Below are 23,848 nucleotides of genomic sequence, written 5' to 3'. Positions count from 1 at the left end.
TCTTCTTTTCCTAACTGAATACCCTTGATTTCTTTCTCTTGCCTGATTGCCCTAGCCAGAACTTCCAACACTATGTTGAATAGGAGTGGTGAGAGAGGGCATCCCTGTCTTGTGCTAGTTTTTCAAAGGGAATTTTTCCAGTTTTTGCCCATTCAGTATGATATTAGCTGTGGGTTTGTCATAAATAGCTCTTATTATTTTGAGGTACGTTCTGTCAATACCGAATTTATTGAGTGTTTTTAGCATGAAGGGCTGTTGAATTTTGTCAAAAGCCTTTTCTGCATCTATTGAGATAATCATGTGGTTCTTGTCTTTGGTTCTGTTTATATGCTGGCAGCACTAAGAAACTCAATCAAAACCGCTCAACTACATGGAAACTGAACAACCTGCTCCTGAATGACTACTGGGTACATAACGAAATGAAAGCAGAAATAAAGATGTTCTTTGAAACCAATGAGAACAAAGATACAACATACCAGAATCTCTGGGACACATTTAAAGCAGTGTGTAGAGGGAAATTTATAGCACTAAATGCCCACAAGAGAAAGCAGGAAAGATCTAAAATGGACACTCTAACATCACAATTAAAAGAACTAGAGAGGCAAGAGCAAACACATTCAAAAGCTAGCAGAAGGCAAGAAATAACTAAGATCAGAGCAGAACTGAAGGAGACAGAGACACAAAAAACCCTCCAAAAAATCAATGCATCCAGGAGTTGGTTTTTTGAAAAGATCAACAAAATTGACAGACCGCTAGCAAGACTAATAAAGAAGAAAAGAGAGAGGAATCAAATAGACGCAATAAAAAATGATAAAGGGGATATCACCACCGACCCCACAGAAATACAAACTACCGTCAGAGAATACTATAAACACCTCTACGCAAATCAACTAGAAAATGTAGAAGAAATGGAAAATTTCCTGGACACTTACACTCTCCCAAGGCTAAACCAGGAAGAAGTTGAATCCCTGAATAGACCAATAGCAGGCTCTGAAATTGAGGCAACAATTAATAGCCTACCCACCAAAAAAAGTCCAGGACCAGATGGATTCACAGCTGAATTCTACCAGAGGTACAAGGAGGAGCTGGTACCATTCCTTCTGAAACTATTCCAATCAATAGAAAAAGAGGGAATCCTCCCTAACTCATTTTATGAGGCCAACATCATCCTGATACCAAAGCCTGGCAGAGACACAACAAAAAAAGAGAATTTTAGACCGATATCCCTGATGAACATCGATGCAAAAATCCTCAATAAAATACTGGCAAACCGGATTCAGCAGCACATCAAACCAGCAAGGCTGGTTCAACATTCGCAAATCAATAAACGTAAGAGTTGATCTTTAAAAGTCAGATGAGAACAAAGGAAGAAATCACGGAAATGCACCCAGTTGGAGCAGAGATGGAGGAGAACCAGGAGCAAGGAATGTTACTCACGCCAAAGGAAAAGATTTTTCAAAACGGAAGAAGTGGTCAAATGTTTTAGAAAGTTCAAATAGAATCGCATCTAAAGGGTGGCCTTTGGTTTTTGCAAGAAGGCCAATAATTGCTTTGGAAAGATTCAAGTGACATTAACAATGAGCTTAAGAAAGAATGGGAGGTAAGGGAGTAAAAAGTTCATTCTTTTCTCATGCTGGAGATAAAAACAAATTAGGGAATGGGAGGGTAAAGCGAACATTTTTTCCAAAGTGGAATGTTTGGATATAACTGAAATTAGGGAGAAGGAATCAGTGTAAAGGGAAAGGAATATTACAAAAAGGAATGGTTTTGCTAACAAAAATGCATATATTTAGCAAATAAAATAGTGTGATTGGGTTATTGATCATTGATATGAACCAATTTTACCTGATTAGCATATGTTTAATTAAGACAAATATACTCGATACTATATAAAGACACAATGGTAGATGCTGTGGAAAAAAATGAAGATGAATAAATTAAGTTCCCTCTCATTAAGAAGCTTGTGAAATAGTGGTGGATACAAAATAGTAGAGTATTAGTAATGTTAATACTGTCCTTGGGTCTATCTAAGGATAATAAGCATTGCATAACACTTTTGGCTGAAGAGGACTAAAGATAGTTTCTTGAAGAAAATGACATATGCAATAGTTCTTGAAAGATGAAGAATATTTTGACAGATGGCACAAAGAGAAGGAACCGTGAAAGTGTTGAGAGTGTTCAAAAAGCTCAGAGAATGCTACATGAGAAGGAGGAAGATACAGATTTTTTCAATATAATATTTATGTGTCATAAACTATCACTCTTCTGATTTTAGTTCAGGTATTTGAAAATGTAAAAATCATTCTTAGCTTTCTGGGTGTACAAATCAGGTGGTAGGCAGGGTTTGTTTTATGGTGACAGTTTGCTGATGCCTGCACTAGATTTTGAGTGCCACATGGACAGCACATCTCATACACAGATACCATTCACTGAATACCTGTTAATGGTAATGAGGTAATAAGGCATCCATCTAGGGAAGTAGTTATAGAACAGCAAAGGAAGGATGCTGACAATACAGTGGATTGATGAAAACCAATAATGAAATCTTGGTGGGGGTTAGGAGGGGAGTAATTAATGGTATAATAGTCAAAGTATTAAAACAAGGGAAGTTCCCTTGGCCCCTTGCAGGGCATGCGATGGGGCGTGGCTTGCTTCTTTGGTGCCCTGCTGTTGAAAGCTCTAGGGGGAACATGCAGATGGGCAGGCTGTGGGGCTCCAACCCCACAACAGCATCTAGGGGTGAATCTTCACAGCTCCTGAGGCCCCAGTAGGCATGGGCTACCATGTGCTCTTTCAGTTTTGTCATCTATAGGTAGCTTGTGTTTATCAGCTCAATTAGACGCCATGCCTCATCACAAGGACAGAGGGCTTTCTGTATCCCGGGACTTCCTGCCTTGGTGTACCAGAAGAATTAGAACATAGGTGGACTTGGAGAATGAGTGCATGGTTTTATTGAGTGGAAGTAGCTCTCAGCAGATGGGGAAGCCAGAAGGGAGATGGAGTGGGAAGTTAGTTTTCCCTGGAGTCGGGCCACTCAGCGGCCCGGGCTGCCCTCTGACCTCCCCAGGCAAACTCTGCATCATTCTGCTGGTTGATGGCCTGGTGCCTGCTAGCGACTGTTAGTGTGCTCTTACACTGGTGCCTTCCTCTTGACATCCAGCCGCTTGTGTCTTCTTCCACTTGTGTGTTCCTCTCGATGTCCAGCTGCTTGTGTCTCTGCCCACTAGGGTCTCAGGATTTTTATAGGCACAGGATGGGGGTGTGGCAGGTCAAGGTGGTCTTGGGAAACGCAACATTTGGGCATGAAGGCAGGAGTGTCTGTCCTCATCTAGGCCTGTGGGTACAGGCCCCAGGGGTGGAGCGCTTGCCAGGGACCACACCTTTCCCTTCCCAGCACTTCCCTGCCCTCCTCCTGTATCAGTATGAAACCAAAAAACAAAAAGAGCCAGCATGGGCAGAAGGGAATCAATTCAGTTAGTAAATAGATTTGGGTTTGGATGTAATGGCATTCAAGGGTCAAGGTTGGGGAATAAAAGGGGTAGGATATGAGGTTACCTGTACTAGAATAATAGGGGAAATGTTCCTACATAAAAACTTCCATCTCTCAATGTCAAAAGGTCAAAGAATATTACATAAGACCTCTTCCTCCTGTTGTAGCAAGACCTGATAGTCACTGGTATCCCGCCTTTAAAACCAGACATACATTCAGATTTAAGGAGTACCATGAAAGGAACAGAGGAAAGAACAAACTAAGTTATCAAAATAACAACATCTATAATTGGTAATAATAGAGTGAGGAACAACAGTTTCTAAATGCACAGACAGAAATCTATCACAGGGTCAGATTGCTTCTTCAAAGACCACTGACAATGCTAATCTATATGACATCATTAGCAAAGAATAGACCAACCTGTTTCAATGAGGGCATTATTCAGTTCTGATTCAATATGGCACTTTCTTTTCTTTTCTTTCTTTCTTTTTTTTTTTTTTTTTTTTTTGTTGTTGTTGTTGTTGTTTTGTTTTTTGGAGATGTAGTCCTGCTCTGTCACCCAGGTTGGACTGCAGTGGCATGATCTCAGCTCACTGCAAGCTCTGTCTCCCAGGTTCACACCGTTCTCCTGCCTCAGCCTCCCGAGTAGCTAGGACTACAGGCACCTGCCACCACACCCAGCTAATTTTTTGTATCTTTTAGTAGAGACCAGGTTTCACCGTGTTAGCCAGGATGGTCTGGATCTCCTGACCTCGTGATCCGCCCACCTCGGCCTCCCAAAGTGCTGGGATTACAGGCATGAGGCCACCATGCCCGGCCCAATCTGGCACTTTCATTGGACACAGCCTTATTCCTTGCAAATTCAATAACACTGAAAGTTTCTATTCTGAAAGCCACACTCATTTGCTATGAAGTTCTAAAGTTAGTTTCAGAACACCAAGACAAATATTAAGACAAATAGTGAATCCTTATTAGTAGCAAAGAGATCCTGGTAAGATTGTGTTGACAGGGGTAATATACATCCACTCAGGAGGCTCATTAGGGAGGAATGAAGAGAGATTGTAGTTACTTTCTACCTAGTAATTTCAGTGCTCTTTTTTTTCTACTTTCTTGTCTTTTGCTAACAATTCCTGGTTGTTTCGCTTTCCTTATGTTGGTCTCCTTTCAAAATGGATTCTGTAGCTTGTGGAGACAAATTATATAAAGGATTTTTCCAAATATAATATGGCAGAAATTCATTGTGTCTCACCGCAGGCAAGTGTGCTGCACGGGAGGAGTGTCGTAAGAGTGCTTGCCAATCCTTGCTAACTCTATTAGACATCAAGACGGTTCTCCCATGATTTCTGCCTCCTAATTGTGCTACTCAGGTTATTATGGCTGCCAAATACATGTCATTAAATGCTTTGGAAGATTTCTTGCTTTCAATCTATGTAAAGCATGTGAACTCCTTTTGAATGTATTTAAGCATGATAAAATCCTTAACTGCACCAAAACCAGTCATGGTGTTAATGTTAGTGCTGACAACCAGGAACAAAGTGCACCAGAATTTGGTTTCATTAAGTAGATAAATGATTTTCAGGCAACATAAAAACTGTCAAATTCATAATTATTTTATAATGTAGTACTGATAACTTTTATTTCAAAGTATTTTTATCTCATCATGACCACTTTTGCAGAGAAGGACAGTTTTCCTATGTACACGACTGGTTTTCCTTATGTTTGAGAAGTGTAGTAATCTCCCTTATTCAAAAACTTTTCTTCACTGGTCTGTTACATTTCTGGAAATTCCAGTATTCATACTACTTTAGAATGCTTTGTTTTAAATAACACATATTCTATTGAGGGAGGAAAAGCTCTTTATGCACGCCATGAAAAATATTATTTAGGATCCCCTAACAAATTACTAGGCACATGGCCTAGGGCTAAGGAAGTCTAAGTTCGAATCGAGAGATCTAGGTAATTATTTGGTATTGGCCATTATCAGCACACAAATGACTGGCGATGGATACAAATGGGAATGATGGAGCTAAGAGAAAGAGGAGTATAACTTGAAATCAGACTGTCTTATCCATAACATTACTTTCTATTAACCTTACATATAACTTTGTAATAGATTGGTCAATAAAGTTAAATTTTACACATTTTTTCTTGGTTAGTAGGCAACGACTTCATCTCCCGGGTTGCAAGTATTGCAGAGGCTGGCAACATGTAATAAAGCTCACTCTGCTTTGAATGGTGACTATAATGTGGAGCTCTCTCGGCTCTCACACATAACCAACACAGTTTGTTTCTCATCTGCCCATAGGTGAAACCATGAGCACCGTACTACATATCTGTAACACCTAAACATGGAAAATAAGATGAAGCTATGAGTGTTTATTATACCCGTTTTTTCTACCTTAGCAATTACACATAAATACACACAGAAATGCACAATACACACAAAATGTATGTGTGCATATACAAATTACATTGTGGCTTTTCTCTGTCTCATTAATTTCTTGAGAAAATGTACCTCATTTCTCCTTTCTCTTAACGGATTCACTTTCATTCTTCCCTTTTCTGGTTTCCAAAACATATATATGAGCAATAATCTCCTATGACTGAGTGGTATTCAGGAATCTTGTTTGTAAACTGGCTTTTAGGAATTTGAAGCACCTTTTCTCAACGAAATGCATGTTTGTGAGCTTGTGTTCTCAGATCTGCCTGTATAAAGACATATAACTCATCATGAAATGGAAATACTGGTATTTATTGGACATAAGTACCATATTCAATAATATTTTAAGAGGGGACTGCTGTTAGTCCTTAAACTTGGGAAGCCCACAGGCATCTCTCTTTGTCTGTTTTTGCAGTGAGATCAGAAACCCTCTCTCACTTTCTCTTTCACTTGCCTAAGGCAGACTAAGGGAAATACACATTTATTTTCAAAATACAGCTGGTTTGGTGTTTTGTGGTTTTGGACAAGGCTCTAGTTTGGAAGGGGTTAGATAAAGTGTGGGGAGAGAGTGGAAGCAAGAGACAGGGTCGGTGGGGGAGGGTCTCATCCCAGTTCCTAGCCTGAGCTCCTGGTAAAGTTCAAAAGTTCTTGTTCTTGCTCCTTGATCTGGCATGTTTCACACTGTATTACCCAATTCTTAACATTTGTAGGTAGTAAAGGGAAAGATAAAATCACACATAACTAATATAATGGTAGGTCTTTGGGCCGCAAAAATAAAATTAACCTACATTTTGGGAAAAACAAATAGCCAGACTTGGGCTTTTCAAAGCACAGTGACGCTCAAAGGACAAGGGTATAAGACCAGAAACAGTTGAAAATAAGTGGGCACTGTAAGAGGACAATGGAAATGGGACTTGCAGCCACTACTGATAAGATATGAGCCCTGTTTTTCTTTCTTTGACATGTTTCATTAAACACAACTGCCAAAGGCAAGAGGCAGAGAACGAAGTGAAGAATGATTCAAGGTAGCAGAAGGATGGGAGGGAGGGAAAAGCTACAGGATATGTTCTGGATTTTTTTTTTTTTTTCTTCTTCTTTTGAGACGGAATCTCACTCTGTCACCAGGCTGGAGTGCAGTGGTGCGATCTTGGCTCACTGCAATCTCCGCTTCCTGGGTCCAAGTGGTTATCCTGCCTCAGCCTTCCAAGTAGCTGGGACTACAGGCACATGCCACCACGCCCAGCTAATTTTTGTATTTTTAGTAGAGATGGGGTTTCACCATGTTGGCCAGGATGGTCTTGATCTCTTGACCTTGTGATCTGCCCACCTCAGCCTCCCAAAGTGCTGGGATGACAGGCGTAGCTACCGTGGCTGGTCATGTTCTCGATTTTCTATAGATGTCTCTTTGCAGCAGTAATTTTGGAAGGTTGATGATAAGAAAATATGTTAATTTGAGCTATGCTAGTTAGTTACTTTCAGAAACATAGGCACCAGCTTACTAGTTTCCTATGAAGTGCTTTCCCTATAGAACACAGTCTGTAAGAAACTGAGTGAAGAAGATAGACTGATAAATCACTGATACTTGTGGTTATTGCACCACATTCATATGTATTAATAAAAAAAATAGTGAGGATGTATTACAGTTAGTTCACTGAGCAATAGCAAATCCCAGTGAATTAGCACAATGAATATTTATTTTTCATTCACAGCCTTGTTCAGTATGGGTCAGGGAGTACTCTGCTCCATGCTGTCATTGAGAGACCCAGAATCCTTCCACCTGGTATCTTTGCATATCCTAGGGCTTTAGTGTTCTCTGCTAAATATTCATCATGTTGATTGCTGTAGAGAGGAACAGAGAGATGGTGAAGAAGGCACACCAGTTCTTTACCTTGACTCAAAGTAAAACATGTGATTGTCCCTCACACTTCATAATGATGAAACAGTTCCATAAACCCATCAAGGTGATAAGGGGCTAGAAAATATAGTCTCTGCAACAAATAAAAAATTATTAATATGTAACAGGAGTAATCATTATGTATGTTATTAAATACTATTGTATCTCCATTTCCTCATCTATAAAGTGGGAACTATAAAAATATCTACCTTCTAGTTCAATTCTGGGAAATATATGAGTTAATGCCTGTAAAGTGTTCTAAATATTGCCTACTACATGGTAAACATTCTTACTTTTATGTTTTTATAATCACTGATATTTATTATTATTACCAATAATATTGTTATCAATATTATTTAGATTTTTAAGCATTTTATTCAAATGACAATAAGCACTACATTATTTCTTGCTTTTGGATTGTATGGAAACAAAAGTTTAGGTTGAAGAGATGATAAATTCTTAAGGTACTTTTTACTTCATACTAAAAATCTATCGTCTTATTTTGTTTAAATTTTGAGAGAATATTGTCACACAAATGGAGACATCTTTTTAAAAATTCTGCATACCAGAACTTAAAAGTTTCCATCTGAACACGAATTAAAAAGAAAAAAATGTGTTAAAGTGTGATTACGGGATACAATAAAGGGACGGTATAGTTTTTGTCACAGTTTTAGTGCCATCCTAAAGTGACTCCTAAAGACTCATGGAACTTATTCTTGTAGAGAGATTATTTAATGTCTACATGTGGCCAAACATCCGGGTGCGGTGGCTCACGCCTGTAATCCCAACACTCTGGGAGACCGAGGTGGGTGGATCACAAGGTCAGGAGATCGAGACCATCCTGGCTAACACAGTGAAACTGCGTCTCTACTAAAAATACAAGAACAAAAAAAATTAGCCGGGCATGGTGGCGGGTGCCTGTAATCCCAGCTGCTCAGGAGGCTGAGGCAGGAAAATGGCGTGAACCCTGGAGGCGGAGCTTGCAGTGAGCGGAAATCGCACCACTGCACCCCAGTCTGGGCTACAGTGTGAGACTCCGTCTGAAAAAATAAAAAATAAATTAAAAAATAAAGTAAAAAATTTGGTTGCTCCTTCATAAGCCTAGTTTGTATGATGCTGAACATATGGCTATACACAAAATGTGTTGAACAAAAATATGGAGGCTCAGCCAACTTACCAAATTTATTCTAATTGATTTGGTAGTTTTAGATATACTTAGCAATTTGTGTTCTGATATTAAATGAGCAAGGATAGATTAGAAAAATTACAAGACGAAAGTTTCTACTTACTGAATGAATTAGCAATGCCATTTATTTTATCATCACCAACTGTATTTGCTGCTTTAGGAAGTGAATGAAGTTATGATGATAAAATTGATGGCATTTCTAGCTCATTCAATGAATAGAGAATAGTTAAAGAAATTAGTATATATTTATTGTTATTCATGGGCTATTATAGTTTTGAGTTAGACTTTAGTTTGGTAGCTTGAGTCTGTTACTAATTTTATTTCATTTACTTGGCTCAATTTATTATATTTGTTTATCAACTATGCTTTGCTATTAAGAAAAAACAAAACAGACTTTTAAAGGATTCATTTTTATGGGCATCTCCAAGTTCGAAGGGACGATTGTTTTCAATATAAACTTAAAAACTCAATATTTATATTTAGATATCTTGTTAAAGACAGTTGCTGCAATTCAAGAAATTTAGCACTATCATTTAATAGCATGTGTTGAGCTCTTTAATGCCTTTTACTTATTGGAAATTACCAAAGATGTGCCATGATTGTCCCAGAGAATACTTAGACCCAGTCACCTCCATTTCTGAAGGATTAAGACAAAATCCAAAAGAGGAGAGAGTGTATCAAATAAGTCACTGCTGAGAAAGAGAAAAATGAAAAAAAAAAAAAGTTCTCCTTTAATAAAACTCATTTTATTCCATTCTTCCTTTCAATTTTATTTTCATTATTTATAAAATCAAAAGTTTGGATTAAATAATTTCTAGACTCATGCAGCTCGCTATTGTTTGACTCTTTGTCTCCTACAGAATTCATGTTTTAGAAACTTAATCACAAATGCAATAGTGTTAGGAGGTGGGGCTTAATGGGAGGTGTTTAGGTCATGAAAGTTCCACCCTCAAGAAAGAATTGATGCCCCTATAAAAGGGCTTTTGCAAAGGGGTTCACTCTCTTTTGCTTTTCTGTCTTGGGAAAATACAGCGTTCTTCCACTTAGAAGGAATCAGCATTCATGATGCCATCTTCAAAGCATAGAAACTGAACTGTAACCTACCAGTGCCTTGATCTTGAACTTTCACAGGAACTGTGAAAAATAAATTCCTGTTTATTACAAATTCACCGGCCTGAGGTATTCTGTTATAGCAGAACAAAATGGACTAAGGCATAGCTCTTCTGTTCTATAGTCATTGTACACTATGCTAAATGTTGCATAAAGTGCTTGTAATATGCTTTTAGTGGTGTCAAACATCACTACCATTTTGCAAATAGGCCTATAGTATTTCTTCCTTTATAACTAGGGAGTTTTCCAGATTATGAGTGAAACCAACATCATCATTCCAACATTGCCCCAAGACTTCTTGGCCTGCCCACTGTTGGGAATTAAATGTCTATCTTTTTTTTTGTTTTTTTGTTTTTTGTTTTTTGTTTTTTGTTTTTTTTTTTGAGACGGAGTCTCGCTCTGTCTCCCAGGCTGGAGTGCAGTGGCCGGATCTCAGCTCACTGCAAGCTCCGCCTCCCGGGTTTACGCCATTCTCCTGCCTCAGCCTCCCGAGTAGCTGGGACTACAGGCGCCTGCCACCTAGCCTGGCTAGTTTTTTTATATTTTTTAGTAGAGACGGGGTTTCACCGTGTTAGCCAGGTTAAATGGCTATCTTATATGTCTGTGAAAATTTCTTGTAGACTTGTCTTTATGTCTTGAATTAACATAAAGGATCACTTCCCTTCATTTCATAGATGACAAGATATGAGAGAACATATTTTTAAGGTGCATTTTAGATATTTAATATATGTAGGAGGGTTCGATTCTGGATATTTAGATATTTCTCATTTTTCTGAAAAATTTCTCAAAAATTTCCTTTGTTTTTTGTTATATACACTAAAAAGCTAAATAAAACTGTCAAGTATATAAATTGGATTTTATGAAAATTAAAACTTTTGTTCTTTATATGACACTATTTTAAAAAGGCTATGGTCTGGAAGAAAATAAATGCAAATCACATGTTTAATAAAGGACTTGTATGCAGAAGATACAAAGATGTCTCAAAACTTAAGAAAACAACTCATTTAAAATATGGGCACAAATTTTGAATAGACACTTCAAAAAGAAGATACATAGATGGTAATTAGATACATAGAGCTATTGTCATTACAGCAATGTAAATTAAATTTTCAACGTGATACCACTGCATACCTATTATAATGGCTGTCAAATAAATACAAATAAAATTAATGATGTCAAGTGCTGCCAGAGATGTGGAGCAACTTGGACTCTCACACACTGCTGATGCTAATAATAAAAGGCATAGCCACTTTGGAAAACAATTTGATAGCTTCTTAAGCTAAATGTAGGCATATCGTACAGCTGAATAATCCCACGCCTATGTATTTACCCATGTGAAATAAAAACTCATGCCCACAGAAAACCTCTATAATAACTACTTGATAGAAGTTTTATCTGTCAAAAACTGGAAACAACTGAAATGCTCTTCAACTAGTGAATAGATAAAAGCAAAACGAAATTGTGATATAGTCATTCAAGTGGAATACTAATGATAAAAAGGAAAAACTCATATAAACAGCAAAATGGAGGGATCTTTAATGCATTATGCAAAATGAAAAAAGACAACAGACTCAAAAGGCTAAAAATACTGTATGATGTTATTGATAGGATACACTTAAAAAGGCAAAACTAAAAGGAAAGGAAACAAATCATTGGATGCTAGCGACTGAGAATGGGGTGGGGGTGGGAGTGAGGGGTTTTTGACCACTGCATTAATTATCTATTGCTTGTAACCAGTTAGGAGCTTAAAACAAGAAACGTTTATTATCTCCTGGTTTCTGTGGGTTAGAAATTGGGGCATAGTTTAGGTGAATGTCTCTGGTTCAAGTTCTTTCAGTAGGTTGCTGCTAGTCGGTTCAGCTCTTTGCAGACCGCAGTGTCATTAGACGGCTCACATGGAGAAGGATCTGCATCCAAACTCTCTTACATGGTTGTTGGCAGAATTCAGTTCTTCAGGGGGCTTGGACTGAGGAGCTTAGTTCCTTGCTGGCTGGTTAGCCCACTTCCCTGACATATGTATTTCTTCAAAGGGAGCTCATAACAAGATAGCCAGCTTTTTCTTAGAGAGTGTTTGCGTATAAGAGAGGACACCCAAGACACAAGCTACTGTCTTCTTTAAACTTGGTATCAGAAGTGACATGCCATCATCTTTGCTAAATTTCTGTTTACTAGAAGAAAGTCACTAAATTTAGCTCACACTCAAAGATAGGAGATTATAAAAGGCGTGAATACCGTTGGACAGGAATCACTGGGGGCCATTCTAGAGGCTGTGTTGCCTAGTTAGCCCTCTGGACCTCAGTGATTCATATTTCTCCCACATTCAAAAGACACTCACTTCTTCCCTGTTCCCAAAAGTTTCATTCCACTGCATTATCAGTTTAAAGTCCAGAACTTGAATTATCTGAAACAGGAAACCATCTTGAAGTCTGACTACCACAACCACAAAAAGGCAGTGGGGGAACTCCTTGGGGTAGTAAAATTGTTCTGTATCTAGATTGCAGTAATCATTAAACAACTGCATTTGTTAAAATCTCATAGAACTGAACATTAAAAGAAGATGGATTTTGTTGTATGTAAGTTATATCTTCATAAAAATATTGAAAAGGAAATTCAAAAATACAACACAGACCACACACACACACTACATAAAATGTTGACCAAATGAATGAAAGTGTTGGCCAATATATTAATAAAATATACAGAATTACATTTGGCACTAGAAAGCAGCATAATAATTTCTAATTATATCATTGAAAATTATAACATACATGTATTAATATAATCTATAATTTGCTTATAGAAAAAGAAAAATATTACTGAACAGAATGTATAATTATATGAAGTCTTTCACAGAGAGAAGTTTATTCTCAATAATATCTTTTTCTCCTCCTTAATATTTGTTTTCACTTCTTAAAACAGATAATTCATCAATTCAAGTATTAGGAAAGATGATCATATAAATGCACTGTTAAGTGTTTCTCATTTTGTTCACAAAAGAACTACTGGAATAACTTTCCATAAAATGCATTTTTATAATGGCTTTTGTGAAAATAATTTACCTCCAATAAGCTGAATATAGACTATGAAAGAAATTCACTATTCCTTGTTTTTTTACCAATTCTGAAAATAAGGTGAGGCAGTAGGATCCTGTTACTGTGCCCTGTTTGTACAGCTGTACCTCATTGAATGAGGCTTGTGTTACACACAGTTTGTGATAGGAAGTAAATGCTTTTGAAACAACTAAAGAGATAGATCGTTAACCTCCACCTTTGTGGATTCTTTGTTTCACCGTTTAGCTTCTGTAGAGGGTACGAGGAAGTGGCTCCCAATATATATTATGACTCTCTAATGGAACCTCGTCTGATTAGCTCATCCTCTTGTTAACTCATTTTGTGGATGCATTAGAATGATATAAAAAAAAAATCCTGACAGGTCAAAAACTAGACAATGTATTGATTTTTAATGAAGGTTTATAAGTCACAAGTTATAAAATGTTCTGCCGTGTGTATGTTCTAAAGAGAAAATGGTGTTTAGATTACTTCAAGATCTCTATTTGTAACCGGTTTTTAACCTTTAGGGGATTCATCAAATTTATTACCTCTTAATCAACTTTCACTTAACATCTGAAGATACAAAGTACCACAAGAGTATATTTCTTAGGTACAGCCATTAGGCTTATCAATAAACCAGATAATTTGGTTCTATGTTATTTCAAAGATTATAACTGGATATTTTTAGAAGTCATTATGGTGAAGTAGTTCTCTTTTGTGTAAGAATAATTTCCTTAATGCTAGCAGAGAAATACAATGTCATTCCTACAAATGATTAAAATAATCCTACAAATGATCCCAACCAATTGGGATCTAAGTTGTGTATCTGCTGATGGTTGATGACAATACATGTTCCACTGAAAAATATATGACTTTAATAAAAATGGCATTTGTAATCTGTTCATAATAAGATTAACCATAATTCTGTTTATAATATTCCTTATTATACAGAATTAAGTCCTTCTTATATCTATAAGCTATCATTTGTTTACTAAGACTTTTGTTTAACAATTTTGTTTGGTAATTCTCTACACAGACTATTCAGAGAACTTTCATTTTGAAAGCAATGGCCAAAATTTACCCAGATTGAATATATATATATATATATGATCATAATTTTCATAAAAAATTCTAAAATTATTCTGCTATGTACCATGCATTTTAACTGTCAGTATACGGTAAATGCAAAGACAATTAACTTGGTATTTCCAGTTCTAGGTTCACTGTTTAGTTCCTATACATCCAAGCCTCAAAGATTTAATTTCTAATCTATACTGGCAAGAATATGATGATCAGGTCACATAGCTAATTCCATTTCGTGGGTTTATAGCAAAAGACTAAACATAAGTTACTTTAGCTAAGAACATATTTTTTTAAACTGAACAGAGTATAATGTGACATTTTGATCTCTGATTTTGTTAGGAAATGAAAAATGGCAACACAATTTAGAAATATGGGCAGAATAAGAAAACGACTCGTACTATTCTGTGTCAGCTACTTAGGGGATCAACGCAGTGTCATATTGGTTGTAAAATTTTTTTTTAAAAAGCCACTCTTCTTTGGAGTCTGTATGAATTCCAAGACAGTATGAGAGCAATCTGTACAGTGCTTGATGAAAATAAACAACAATCATTTTCTTTTTTTATGAACACAAATAAAACTGTGTGGGAAAATTTAGAAATGGTTTAGTATTTTGGTAAGGTATGGGAAAACCATAGGTAACTGTTAGCTAATATATTTTTATAAATAAAAGAATACCTGAGACCTTAGTGCAAAATACTACTATGCTATGCTTTGCTTCTTATTCCAACAGATTTTGAGACTTCTCAGAAAGCCATGAGGAAACAATTTCATTAATATTTTATTCCAAAATTTTCATACCAATTTCTCCCATCAGATCATTTTTCTTTAGTTAGAAACACGTTATCACATGCTGAAAAATCATCACTATCCATTGAGTGTATTGTCACAACATTATCAGCTAGCTTTTATAATCTGTCATATTATAATATGTTAGCAAAGTGTAAATTTTGTAATTAATGTCAGCTTGTTGGAGGCATTTAATTATAACATATAAACTATACATATTTATTGGCTATGCTTTCATTTTTATTTATTTACAATGCGTACAGTCTTTGGTTCCAAAAATTATTTCAGGCAGCATATTTTAATTATAATTATATGGGCCAGCTTTTGCAGAGATGTTCCAGATTTTTTTTCCTCACTCAACAGAGCAGCATGCATAACTGAAGATGAAAGTTGCTTTGTTCTTATTCTCATGGCTCATTGCAAATTATGTGTTTTGCAGAAGTTAATATTATGTGGGCCGGACACCAAACACATCATAGTTCTGAAGACTATAACTTATCCACAGCACTGAGACAGTCTGTCCTCCAGTTATATACTTCCTGGGTAAGTTGTATGAAATGGAACAAACATGGTACTCTAATTTGTTTTTAAGTCTCAGCTATTTCTATTTCCTAAAAAAAAAAAAAAAAAAAAAAACCATTACAAGGTGTTTTACTAAAATGCTTCTTTCTTCTCTGTAAGGCCAGATGCTAAAATCTTTCTTTTCCTTCTGTGAGGCCAGACACACATGAAGCAAATACTGTTTGTCAATAGAAGTATTTTATTTGACCCAGAAACTCAAAGTATATGGCAATGTGAGAAAGCAGAATGACTATTTTTTAATTTACTGTAACCCAGGAGGGTGATGTATGGATAAGGTATCTCCATTCAAATACATGTAAACAAAGTTTTCAGTAAAAATTTTTAAAAGATTTTTTTTAAACTAATTCTCTAAAATCTACTTGAATGCTTTGCTTTTTGTTATCATATTAGATCAATAACATGATCCAAAAATGTTTGGCTCTAAAATATTCTCACACAAGGAAATGACAAGATTAATGAATACCAGAAATAGTCTCTACTTGTAGAGTTCTTTTGACTCATGGGGAAACCCTGATCTACTTGATAACATCCCTTTTTTTGTCATCATCCTTGCTTAGCTCTTCTTGGTTATGAAAATACATGATACTGAAATGTATGTTGAACAGTGAGCTAGAAAGTCAGAGTAACTGATGTGTAAAATCAGTAATCATGTATACTTATTGGTGTGTAAAGTCAATAAGCTATTTCTTAACTCTAAATTATAATGATCAAACATTTGCATGGTTGAAAATACTTTGCAAGGCACTTTTGTTAGATACCATTTAATGAGTATGTTCCATGTGCCGCTCTTCTAAAATCTCTTTATATATTGACTTACTTCATCTTCACAACAGCCTTCACACACAGGAATTATTATAGCTCTTATTTTAAAATAGAAGAGCTGAGTCTATAGTTCAGTCACACAACTAATAAAGGAAAAAGTAGAACTTAAACTCCTGCAGCCTGGTTCCAGGACCCTTGATCTTAATCTCTGCACTCTAATGCTCTTCTACCTGCCTCCATATTGTTTTTCACTTATGTTATCTCTCCTGATCCTCATAAATAAGCCTATGGTTCTCTAGATCAAGTATTATCATTCTCAGGGAACTGAAGATCAGTGAGGTTAATTACACAGCTAGTAAATGATAAAGCCAAGTACTTGAAACCAGATGTATTATAAGTCAGAGAAAAATACACTGGCATGGGTGCTAACCCAAACAGCAGCATAGGCAAAACAAATCTATAAGCCAGGGATGGCACTAATACATTTCCTGGAATGGATCTTAACAGAAATTCAACCCCAAACTCCCATACCATAGACCTGGGATGATGCTTCTATTATTTTGCTAGAGCTGCAATAAGAAGATATTACTAACTGTGTAGCTTAGAAAAAAAGAAATTTATTATCTCACAATTCTGGAGGCTACAAGTCAAAATCAAGGTATTGCCAAAGCAATGCTCCTCTAAAGGTGTGAGGAAAAGATCTTTTCTGGTTCTCTCTCTTAGGTTCTGGTTCTTTCTGGGCTTGTGACAACATAATTCTTATTTTCACATGGCATTCTTCCTGTTTCTTTGTCCAAATTTCCTTTTTGGGAGGATACCAGGCATATTGGTTTAGGGACTCACCATACTCCAGCATGACCACATATTAACTAATTACTTCTACAACAACCCTATTTCAAAATAAGGTCACACTTAGAGAGTTTCAGGACTCAGATTTCAACATGTGAATTTGGGTAGGGAAGGCACTATTCAATTCCAGAAACACTTCTAAGCAATATACGTGGAAAGGAAATATGTATATATTCATAACCTATAGGTTGTGCTGGAACTCTGGATGAGTAAATACAAACAAAATCACTGCCTGTTTTACAGCTGCATAGTTCAAGATTGGACTAAGGCTTCAGGGCAGTTAATGAAGGGAAAAACAGAGCCTGTGATGGAGGAAAGGGGTACTGTTCATTCCTCCTTCTTAAAAAATTGCTGCGTTAATACAGCTTTTCAAAAGGCCAAAAATATAGGCTGGATATATGGCTAATGAAAATAACAGTCTCCAAAATCTTTACTGTCTTCTAACTTGCATATTAATCTTTTATTAAAGACAATTGAAATCTCCAGTAGTTGCATTTTCAGAGAGAAAGCCTCCAATAAAGGAAATAGCTGCGTTTGAAGTTTCTCCGGGGAAATCAATGCAGTTCATTAATTACCTGAGGAATTATCAAAGGGAAAAATTATCAGAGCATCATTGACTTCAGAACTAGAAGAAATCTTGGAGATGATATATTTAAGTCATCTATTTTCGAAACTATAAATATGAATCTAAAAGAAGCCCATGACATCGGTATTGAACAATGCCAGGTTGGAGCTTGAGTCCAGTTTATTGTAATCTCTATCTTGGCTTCTCTTGTGTACTTTTCTTTATTAAGTCAATGCATACAAAGTAACAAAGCAGCAAAAATCTATGTAAAATGAGGCTCACACTTGTTATATTGCCAGAATAATTTGTCTTTACAAACTCATGCCATGTTGTTACGGAATGTGCTGAATAAGGAAGTGAACATTGAGAATGCATGACAAGCTGCTAAATATTTTTGGAAGGGCAATGTGGGAACGTGCATGGTGGGAAACGAGATACAGGGATTGTAAGTCAGCCTGGATTCTAACCTAGCATTTCTAGGTCCCTTGGAAGATAGGAGAGATGTTTTAAGGGCCTGCGATGGTTAAAGGCTTGTAAGAGGACTTTCTAGACATCAAAATTATAAAGCACACTTCAGGTCTCCTCATTTTTGTTGAGTCATTTGTTAAGATTTTCCTCACCAACATTGTTACATAAGGCCTATAATTTGGCAGTTACCAAGGTAACAATATATTTTAGAACAAATAATAAATGGGCCACATCTTTGAAAAGAAAATTGATTTGTGAAATGAAATGTGAAATTAAGCTCATTTCACATTGAAATATGAAATTAAGTATATTTCTTCCATATTACTAAGAAAATTAAAGCAGCAGAACTTTTGAAGAAGTTACACATAAGAATTCAACTTTCTAGAATTTCTAACCATATTATTTGCATTTTAAGCCAATTTTAAGCTTAATATTACTCACCAAAAGGGAGGGCTATTGATAGAGTGTCATTTTAAGTGAGACTTCTTTACTGCATATACACTGCAATATATGGTTTTGCATGCCACTTCAATCTTTGATTATACATCTTACTATAATGCCTTAAGAATGATACTCTATCCAATTTGCTAATAATAAAATAATAATAAAATGTGTTTAAATTCATGGATGTCATATAAAATATAACAGTGTCAGGATTATAACTTCATTTTTGCTGACATTATACATAAAGTACTTGAAGGCTGAAATTTTATATTCAAAGCAAAGCCACTGAAGTGCGTGAAAAAATACTGCATCTGGATGGAACCCTAAAACAGAAAAAGAACATTAGAGATTAAATATACAAAATCCCAACTAGTAAAATCTAAATAAACTGTGGAATTCAGTTAATACTAACGTACCTGTGAGTTTCTTAGTTGTGGCAAATGCAGCATAACAATGTGCTAGCAATAGGGGAAACCAAGTGAAGGATACAGGATGACACTTTAGGAGAGTTGTTTTTATTGCGGCACTTCTGAAAATACCAAAGTATTATAAAATAAAGTTAATAAAAAACACAGCTACATGTACATGTGTACATGTTTATACTCAGAGCCACTATACATTATGTATCTACTATAGAAAAATATTAGAATGAGCCATCAACAATAGACACTGTTTCCTGGGAATCCTAGAGTATTATAAAGAGCAATAGATGTATCAGCCAATATTACTTTTAATTGGATATTATCCTAAAGAAACTCTTCATTTTTTCGTTCTTTATCTCTCAACCCCTTACCCACTGTTTCCTTTTCAGACCACCACTCAAATGAAGCTAAATCTGCCTATAGCTTAGATAAAGGAATATAATAGACTCCTTATCACATGCAGAACTAGTCAAAACTTGGTTCTGTCTCTTCAGTTTCATGTTCTACACACTCCATTGTCGTCCCATCTCCAATTTAACGATTTTCACTTCTCTCAATCTACCGTGCCATAATGCATTGGTATTTCTTTGCACAAGACATTACCTCTGCCTGGAAAATTATTTTCCCTTTACCTCTGATTGTTCTATCCTTCCAAAAAAGAATTTTTTTTTTTTTTTTTTTTTTTTGACAAAGTGTCACTCTATCGCCCAGGCTGGAATGCAATGTGTGTCTCAGCTCACTGCAACCTCCATCTCCTGGGTTCAAGCGATTCTTTTGTCTCTGCCTCCTGAGTAGCTGGGATTACAGGTGGGCACCACCATACCCAGCTAATTTTTGTGTATTTTGTAAAGATGGCATTTTGCCATGTTGCCCAGGCTGGACTTCAACTCCTGGCCTCAAGTGATTCACCTGCCTCGACCTCCCAAACTGGTGGGATTACAAGCATGCACCTAGGGGTTACACTGCCCCTGGGGAGGATTTTGGATTTTGTTTGTTTGGTTCCATAAAACCCTTGCATTTATCTATTGTAGAACTTAACACTTTTCATTATTGTTATTTATGGTGGCCTATAAACTTTAAAAGAAATTAATCTACTTTTCACTACTGTATACCTAGTATATATGTCTACTAAAGAATTAGTGGTTAAGAAATGTATATTACATAGATGAATGAAATAAAAACTGTTATGGTTGTCAAAATAAATTTGGCAATGGAAATATTTTTGCTAAATTAACTAGGGTCAGGCCAATGTGAAACTAATAAAGAGTACAATGTGTTAAATAATTTAAATTTGTCATTCATTTAAATATTTTTATTTAACAGACACTCCAAAAATTACAGTATAGGATATATACTTTATTTACCTTTTGCAATAAAATATATTTGAACATATTTGTTTTATCTATAAAGTTAGTATTGAACAGAAAATAGTGAGCTATCTGCCTTCTAAGAATTTAGTATTTCTCTCAAAAGCATAATAAATTAATGACAAATGCACTTAATTTAAATTATTAGAGTGAGTGAATTTTTTAGTCCTGTCATGTCTTTTCACCTTTAAAATTGCTTTTTTCTCTAGGTTGGTACTGAAATTAATTTTATAAGATTTAGCACAATATGTTTATAATATATTAGCAACCTTAAAAAAGGTAAATTTTACCCACCATGAGAAAAAATAAATACAACTGGGCTGGGTGTGATGGCTTTCGCCTATAATCCCAGTACTTTGGGAGGCTGAGGCAGGCAGATTGCTTGAGCCTGGGAGTTCAAGACCAGCCTGGGCGATATCACAAGATGTTGTGTCTACAAAAAATAAAATAAATTAGTCAGGTGTGGTGGTGCACGCCTGTAGTCCCAGCTACCCAGGAGGCTGAGTGAGATGTGAGGATCACTTAGTCGCCGGAGGTCGAGGCTACAGTTATTTGTGGTGGCTCCACTGCACTCCAGCCTGCGTGACAGAGCAAGACCCTCTTTCTGGAAAAAAAAAAAAAAAATACAATTATGACATCAAATTATGAAAATCTCATAAAGCCATTATTACATTATCATATAGAGAACATATAAATCAAAGAAGATCTTATTATATTTGAGCATAATTTAAAATATATTCATTATATTTAGGAAACAGTAAATAGCAATTGACTAGAAATAAAGAAAACTGAGTCCCACGCTAGTTTAGCTGTTTACTCACTTTGCTAATTTGAACCAACAAATTAATGTTTGAGTCTCAGTGATTTTGCATATGAAATAGACCTCTTAATATTTACTCTGCCTCCTCATGTGGTTATTTTGAAGATCACTTTATGAGTGTGGAAATTCTCTGAAATATATCAAGTATGATTCTTATGTGTGATATTATTTTTATATTACATATAAGACTGCAGAGAAAACTTAGTGAAATCTCAGATCTTTTTATTACATTGTACTCCCTGCCAAACTACATAAGCAAAGACTGTTTTTCAATATGTGGGAGTTGGAGTTATATGAAGACAAATGTGAACAAATAAAGATTTAAGAAACTAACAACTTTGATGTAATGCATTTGAATGCACTGGGGATAAATTCTCATAACTCTTTGTCACAGAAGGAAAGCATGCATTAAGCCCCCATGAAGTAAAGAAACAAAACTTCTCTCAGAACTTTGCCTCGGAACTCCAAGGCATTCCTTCTTCACCCTCATCCAGCATTTAACAATGACTAATAAGACAAAGTTTATGTCCATTAAAGAAATGTGACTCTTGGATAGTTTGAATCATTGCTAGTATCAAAGACTAATGCTAGCATGCATCAGGAAAATGGAATTAATTATTCTGTAGCTTATAGAAATATTCAAAGTCATTTTGAAATTTGGTAAAAATTAAAATTATTCTCTGATTTTCGGTGTTTTTCTTTTCAGAGATTTGATCGTTATTTGCAGTCCTCCTAATGAATGATAAACAAGAGGAAGCAGATTGAGTTCTCTCTGAAGTTGCCACATATTTAAAATATACAAGTGGCTAAAAATGTAAACTCCTTTATTTGTCATTGTTCTTATTTTGATAGTGCATCACTCATTTTTTTCCATATATACTTTTGACTAGCAAGGCCAATCATGGTGGCAGAGGTTGGGGATATAATGATAAGTAAGAAGTGAGCTTTTGTTCTCAAGGTGATGGTTTTGCTTGGAGGGAGTCATGTAAGCGAGCAGTCATTGCCACAAATTTTGAAGGTTTTAGAGAGAAGTGTTTGCACTGAGAACTGCTATGGGTCAAGGAAAGCTTCATAGAAGAAATAAAGCTTGAAGCAAATCTGTAATGAATAAAATTTTGCAATGGAGGAAGTCGTAGGTAGAATATTATGTAGAAGGACAACATCTGTAAAAACACAAAATTATAGAAAAATATAATAAATTTTAGGAATAACAAGAAAAATGTGTAGTGTGTGTATTAATTTCCTGGGGCTGTTGTAACAAAGTACTCAAAGCTAGGTGGCTTAGAACAACAGAAATTTATTATCTTACAGTCCCAAAAGCTGGAAGCCTGACGTCAAGATGGCAGCAGGGTTAGCTCCTTTTGAGGGCTGTGAGGGAGACTCGGTTCCATGCCTCCCACCTAGATTCTGGTGGTTTACAGCTTTGGCATTTCTTTGCTTGAAGATGCATCATTGAGCTCTCTGCCTTTGTCTTCATGTGCCATTCTCGCTGTGTGCATGTCTGTCTCTGTGTCTAAATTTCCCCTTTATATAAAAAGACCAGTCCTCCTGGATTAGGGCCCACCTAATTTTAACTTGATTACCTCTGTAAAGATGCTATTTCCAAATAAGGACACATTCTGAGGTACTGGGTGCCAGGGTCTCGCATATCATGTTAGTGAAAATCAATTCAACTCATAACAGTAAGAGTGTGGCTAGAACATAGGATGTATAAAATGGTGGAATGGGGTCAAAAGGAAATGGTTAAGTGCATAGAAACGGGACCAGAAAGATAGACATAGGTTACTTAAAGATAATGACTTTCTAAATAGAAACACAAACTCTTATTTCAAACATAAAATCTAAGTAGATATGTCTTAAGGACAGAGATCAACACTCTCTATCTATAATCAGGTAATTTTGATCTGTGTCATTACCAATCATAGACTTAAGGAATGTGGCACGTACTATTCGATTCTTCAATCATTAGTTTCTCAATTCTGATGAACATTTTTTAATTGCTTTTTCTCTAAAGTAATATTATAAAAATAAATAAAAATCCTAGAAATAGATACATTAGTAATGTTAATGAAATGTTTCTGAACTATTAAAATAAAGCAGACATGAATTCTAGAGTTCAAAAGTTTTTTTTGTTTTTCATTTATTTAAAAGTAATTTTATGTTTACCATTTAGCCACTTGCTTAGCAGCTTACTCGTGGAGTACTTTACTCTCTCACCTCCTACATTTTCTATTTGTCATTGCCTCCTCACTTTACTTCTTACCTTGTCCAAATTAAGATGCCTAATTTCCATGACTCTGCGAAGCACAGTCTGCATCCTCTGCTGAAATCCTGTGCCTTGAAATCTTCAGGCCATGAGTAAATCCAGTCATCTTCCCTCTTCACTCCCACATCCAGATTGCTGAGTGCTGCAGGCTTCCTCTTGCACCAGGTCAGCAGTTTGGTGCCCCTCCATGTATGGATTCAGATCCAACTGACTCCTAAACACTGCGTACCAAGTCGTGAACATGAGACTGCTCTATTTTCTCCT

At 36.0% G+C, this 23,848-nt stretch overlaps 1 protein-coding gene across 1 annotated transcript in view; it reads left to right on the top strand.

Annotated features, from left to right (window-relative positions):
- The window catches only part of AGMO (alkylglycerol monooxygenase), a 372,156-nt gene that overhangs the window by 116,552 nt on the left and 231,756 nt on the right, over nucleotides 1–23,848 (top strand). Inside the window, exon 4 of the mRNA XM_010370787.2 lies at nucleotides 15,479–15,582. Coding sequence (XP_010369089.2) covers nucleotides 15,479–15,582 — 104 coding nt within the window. The remainder of the gene's footprint in view (nucleotides 1–15,478; nucleotides 15,583–23,848) is intronic.

The sequence above is a fragment of the Rhinopithecus roxellana genome, chromosome 6 (genome assembly GCF_007565055.1).
Source record: "Rhinopithecus roxellana isolate Shanxi Qingling chromosome 6, ASM756505v1, whole genome shotgun sequence".
NCBI classification, from domain to species: domain Eukaryota; kingdom Metazoa; phylum Chordata; class Mammalia; order Primates; family Cercopithecidae; genus Rhinopithecus; species Rhinopithecus roxellana.
The sequence above is the reverse complement of the archived record's forward strand: the minus strand, read 5'-3'. Positions and strand labels throughout refer to the sequence as shown.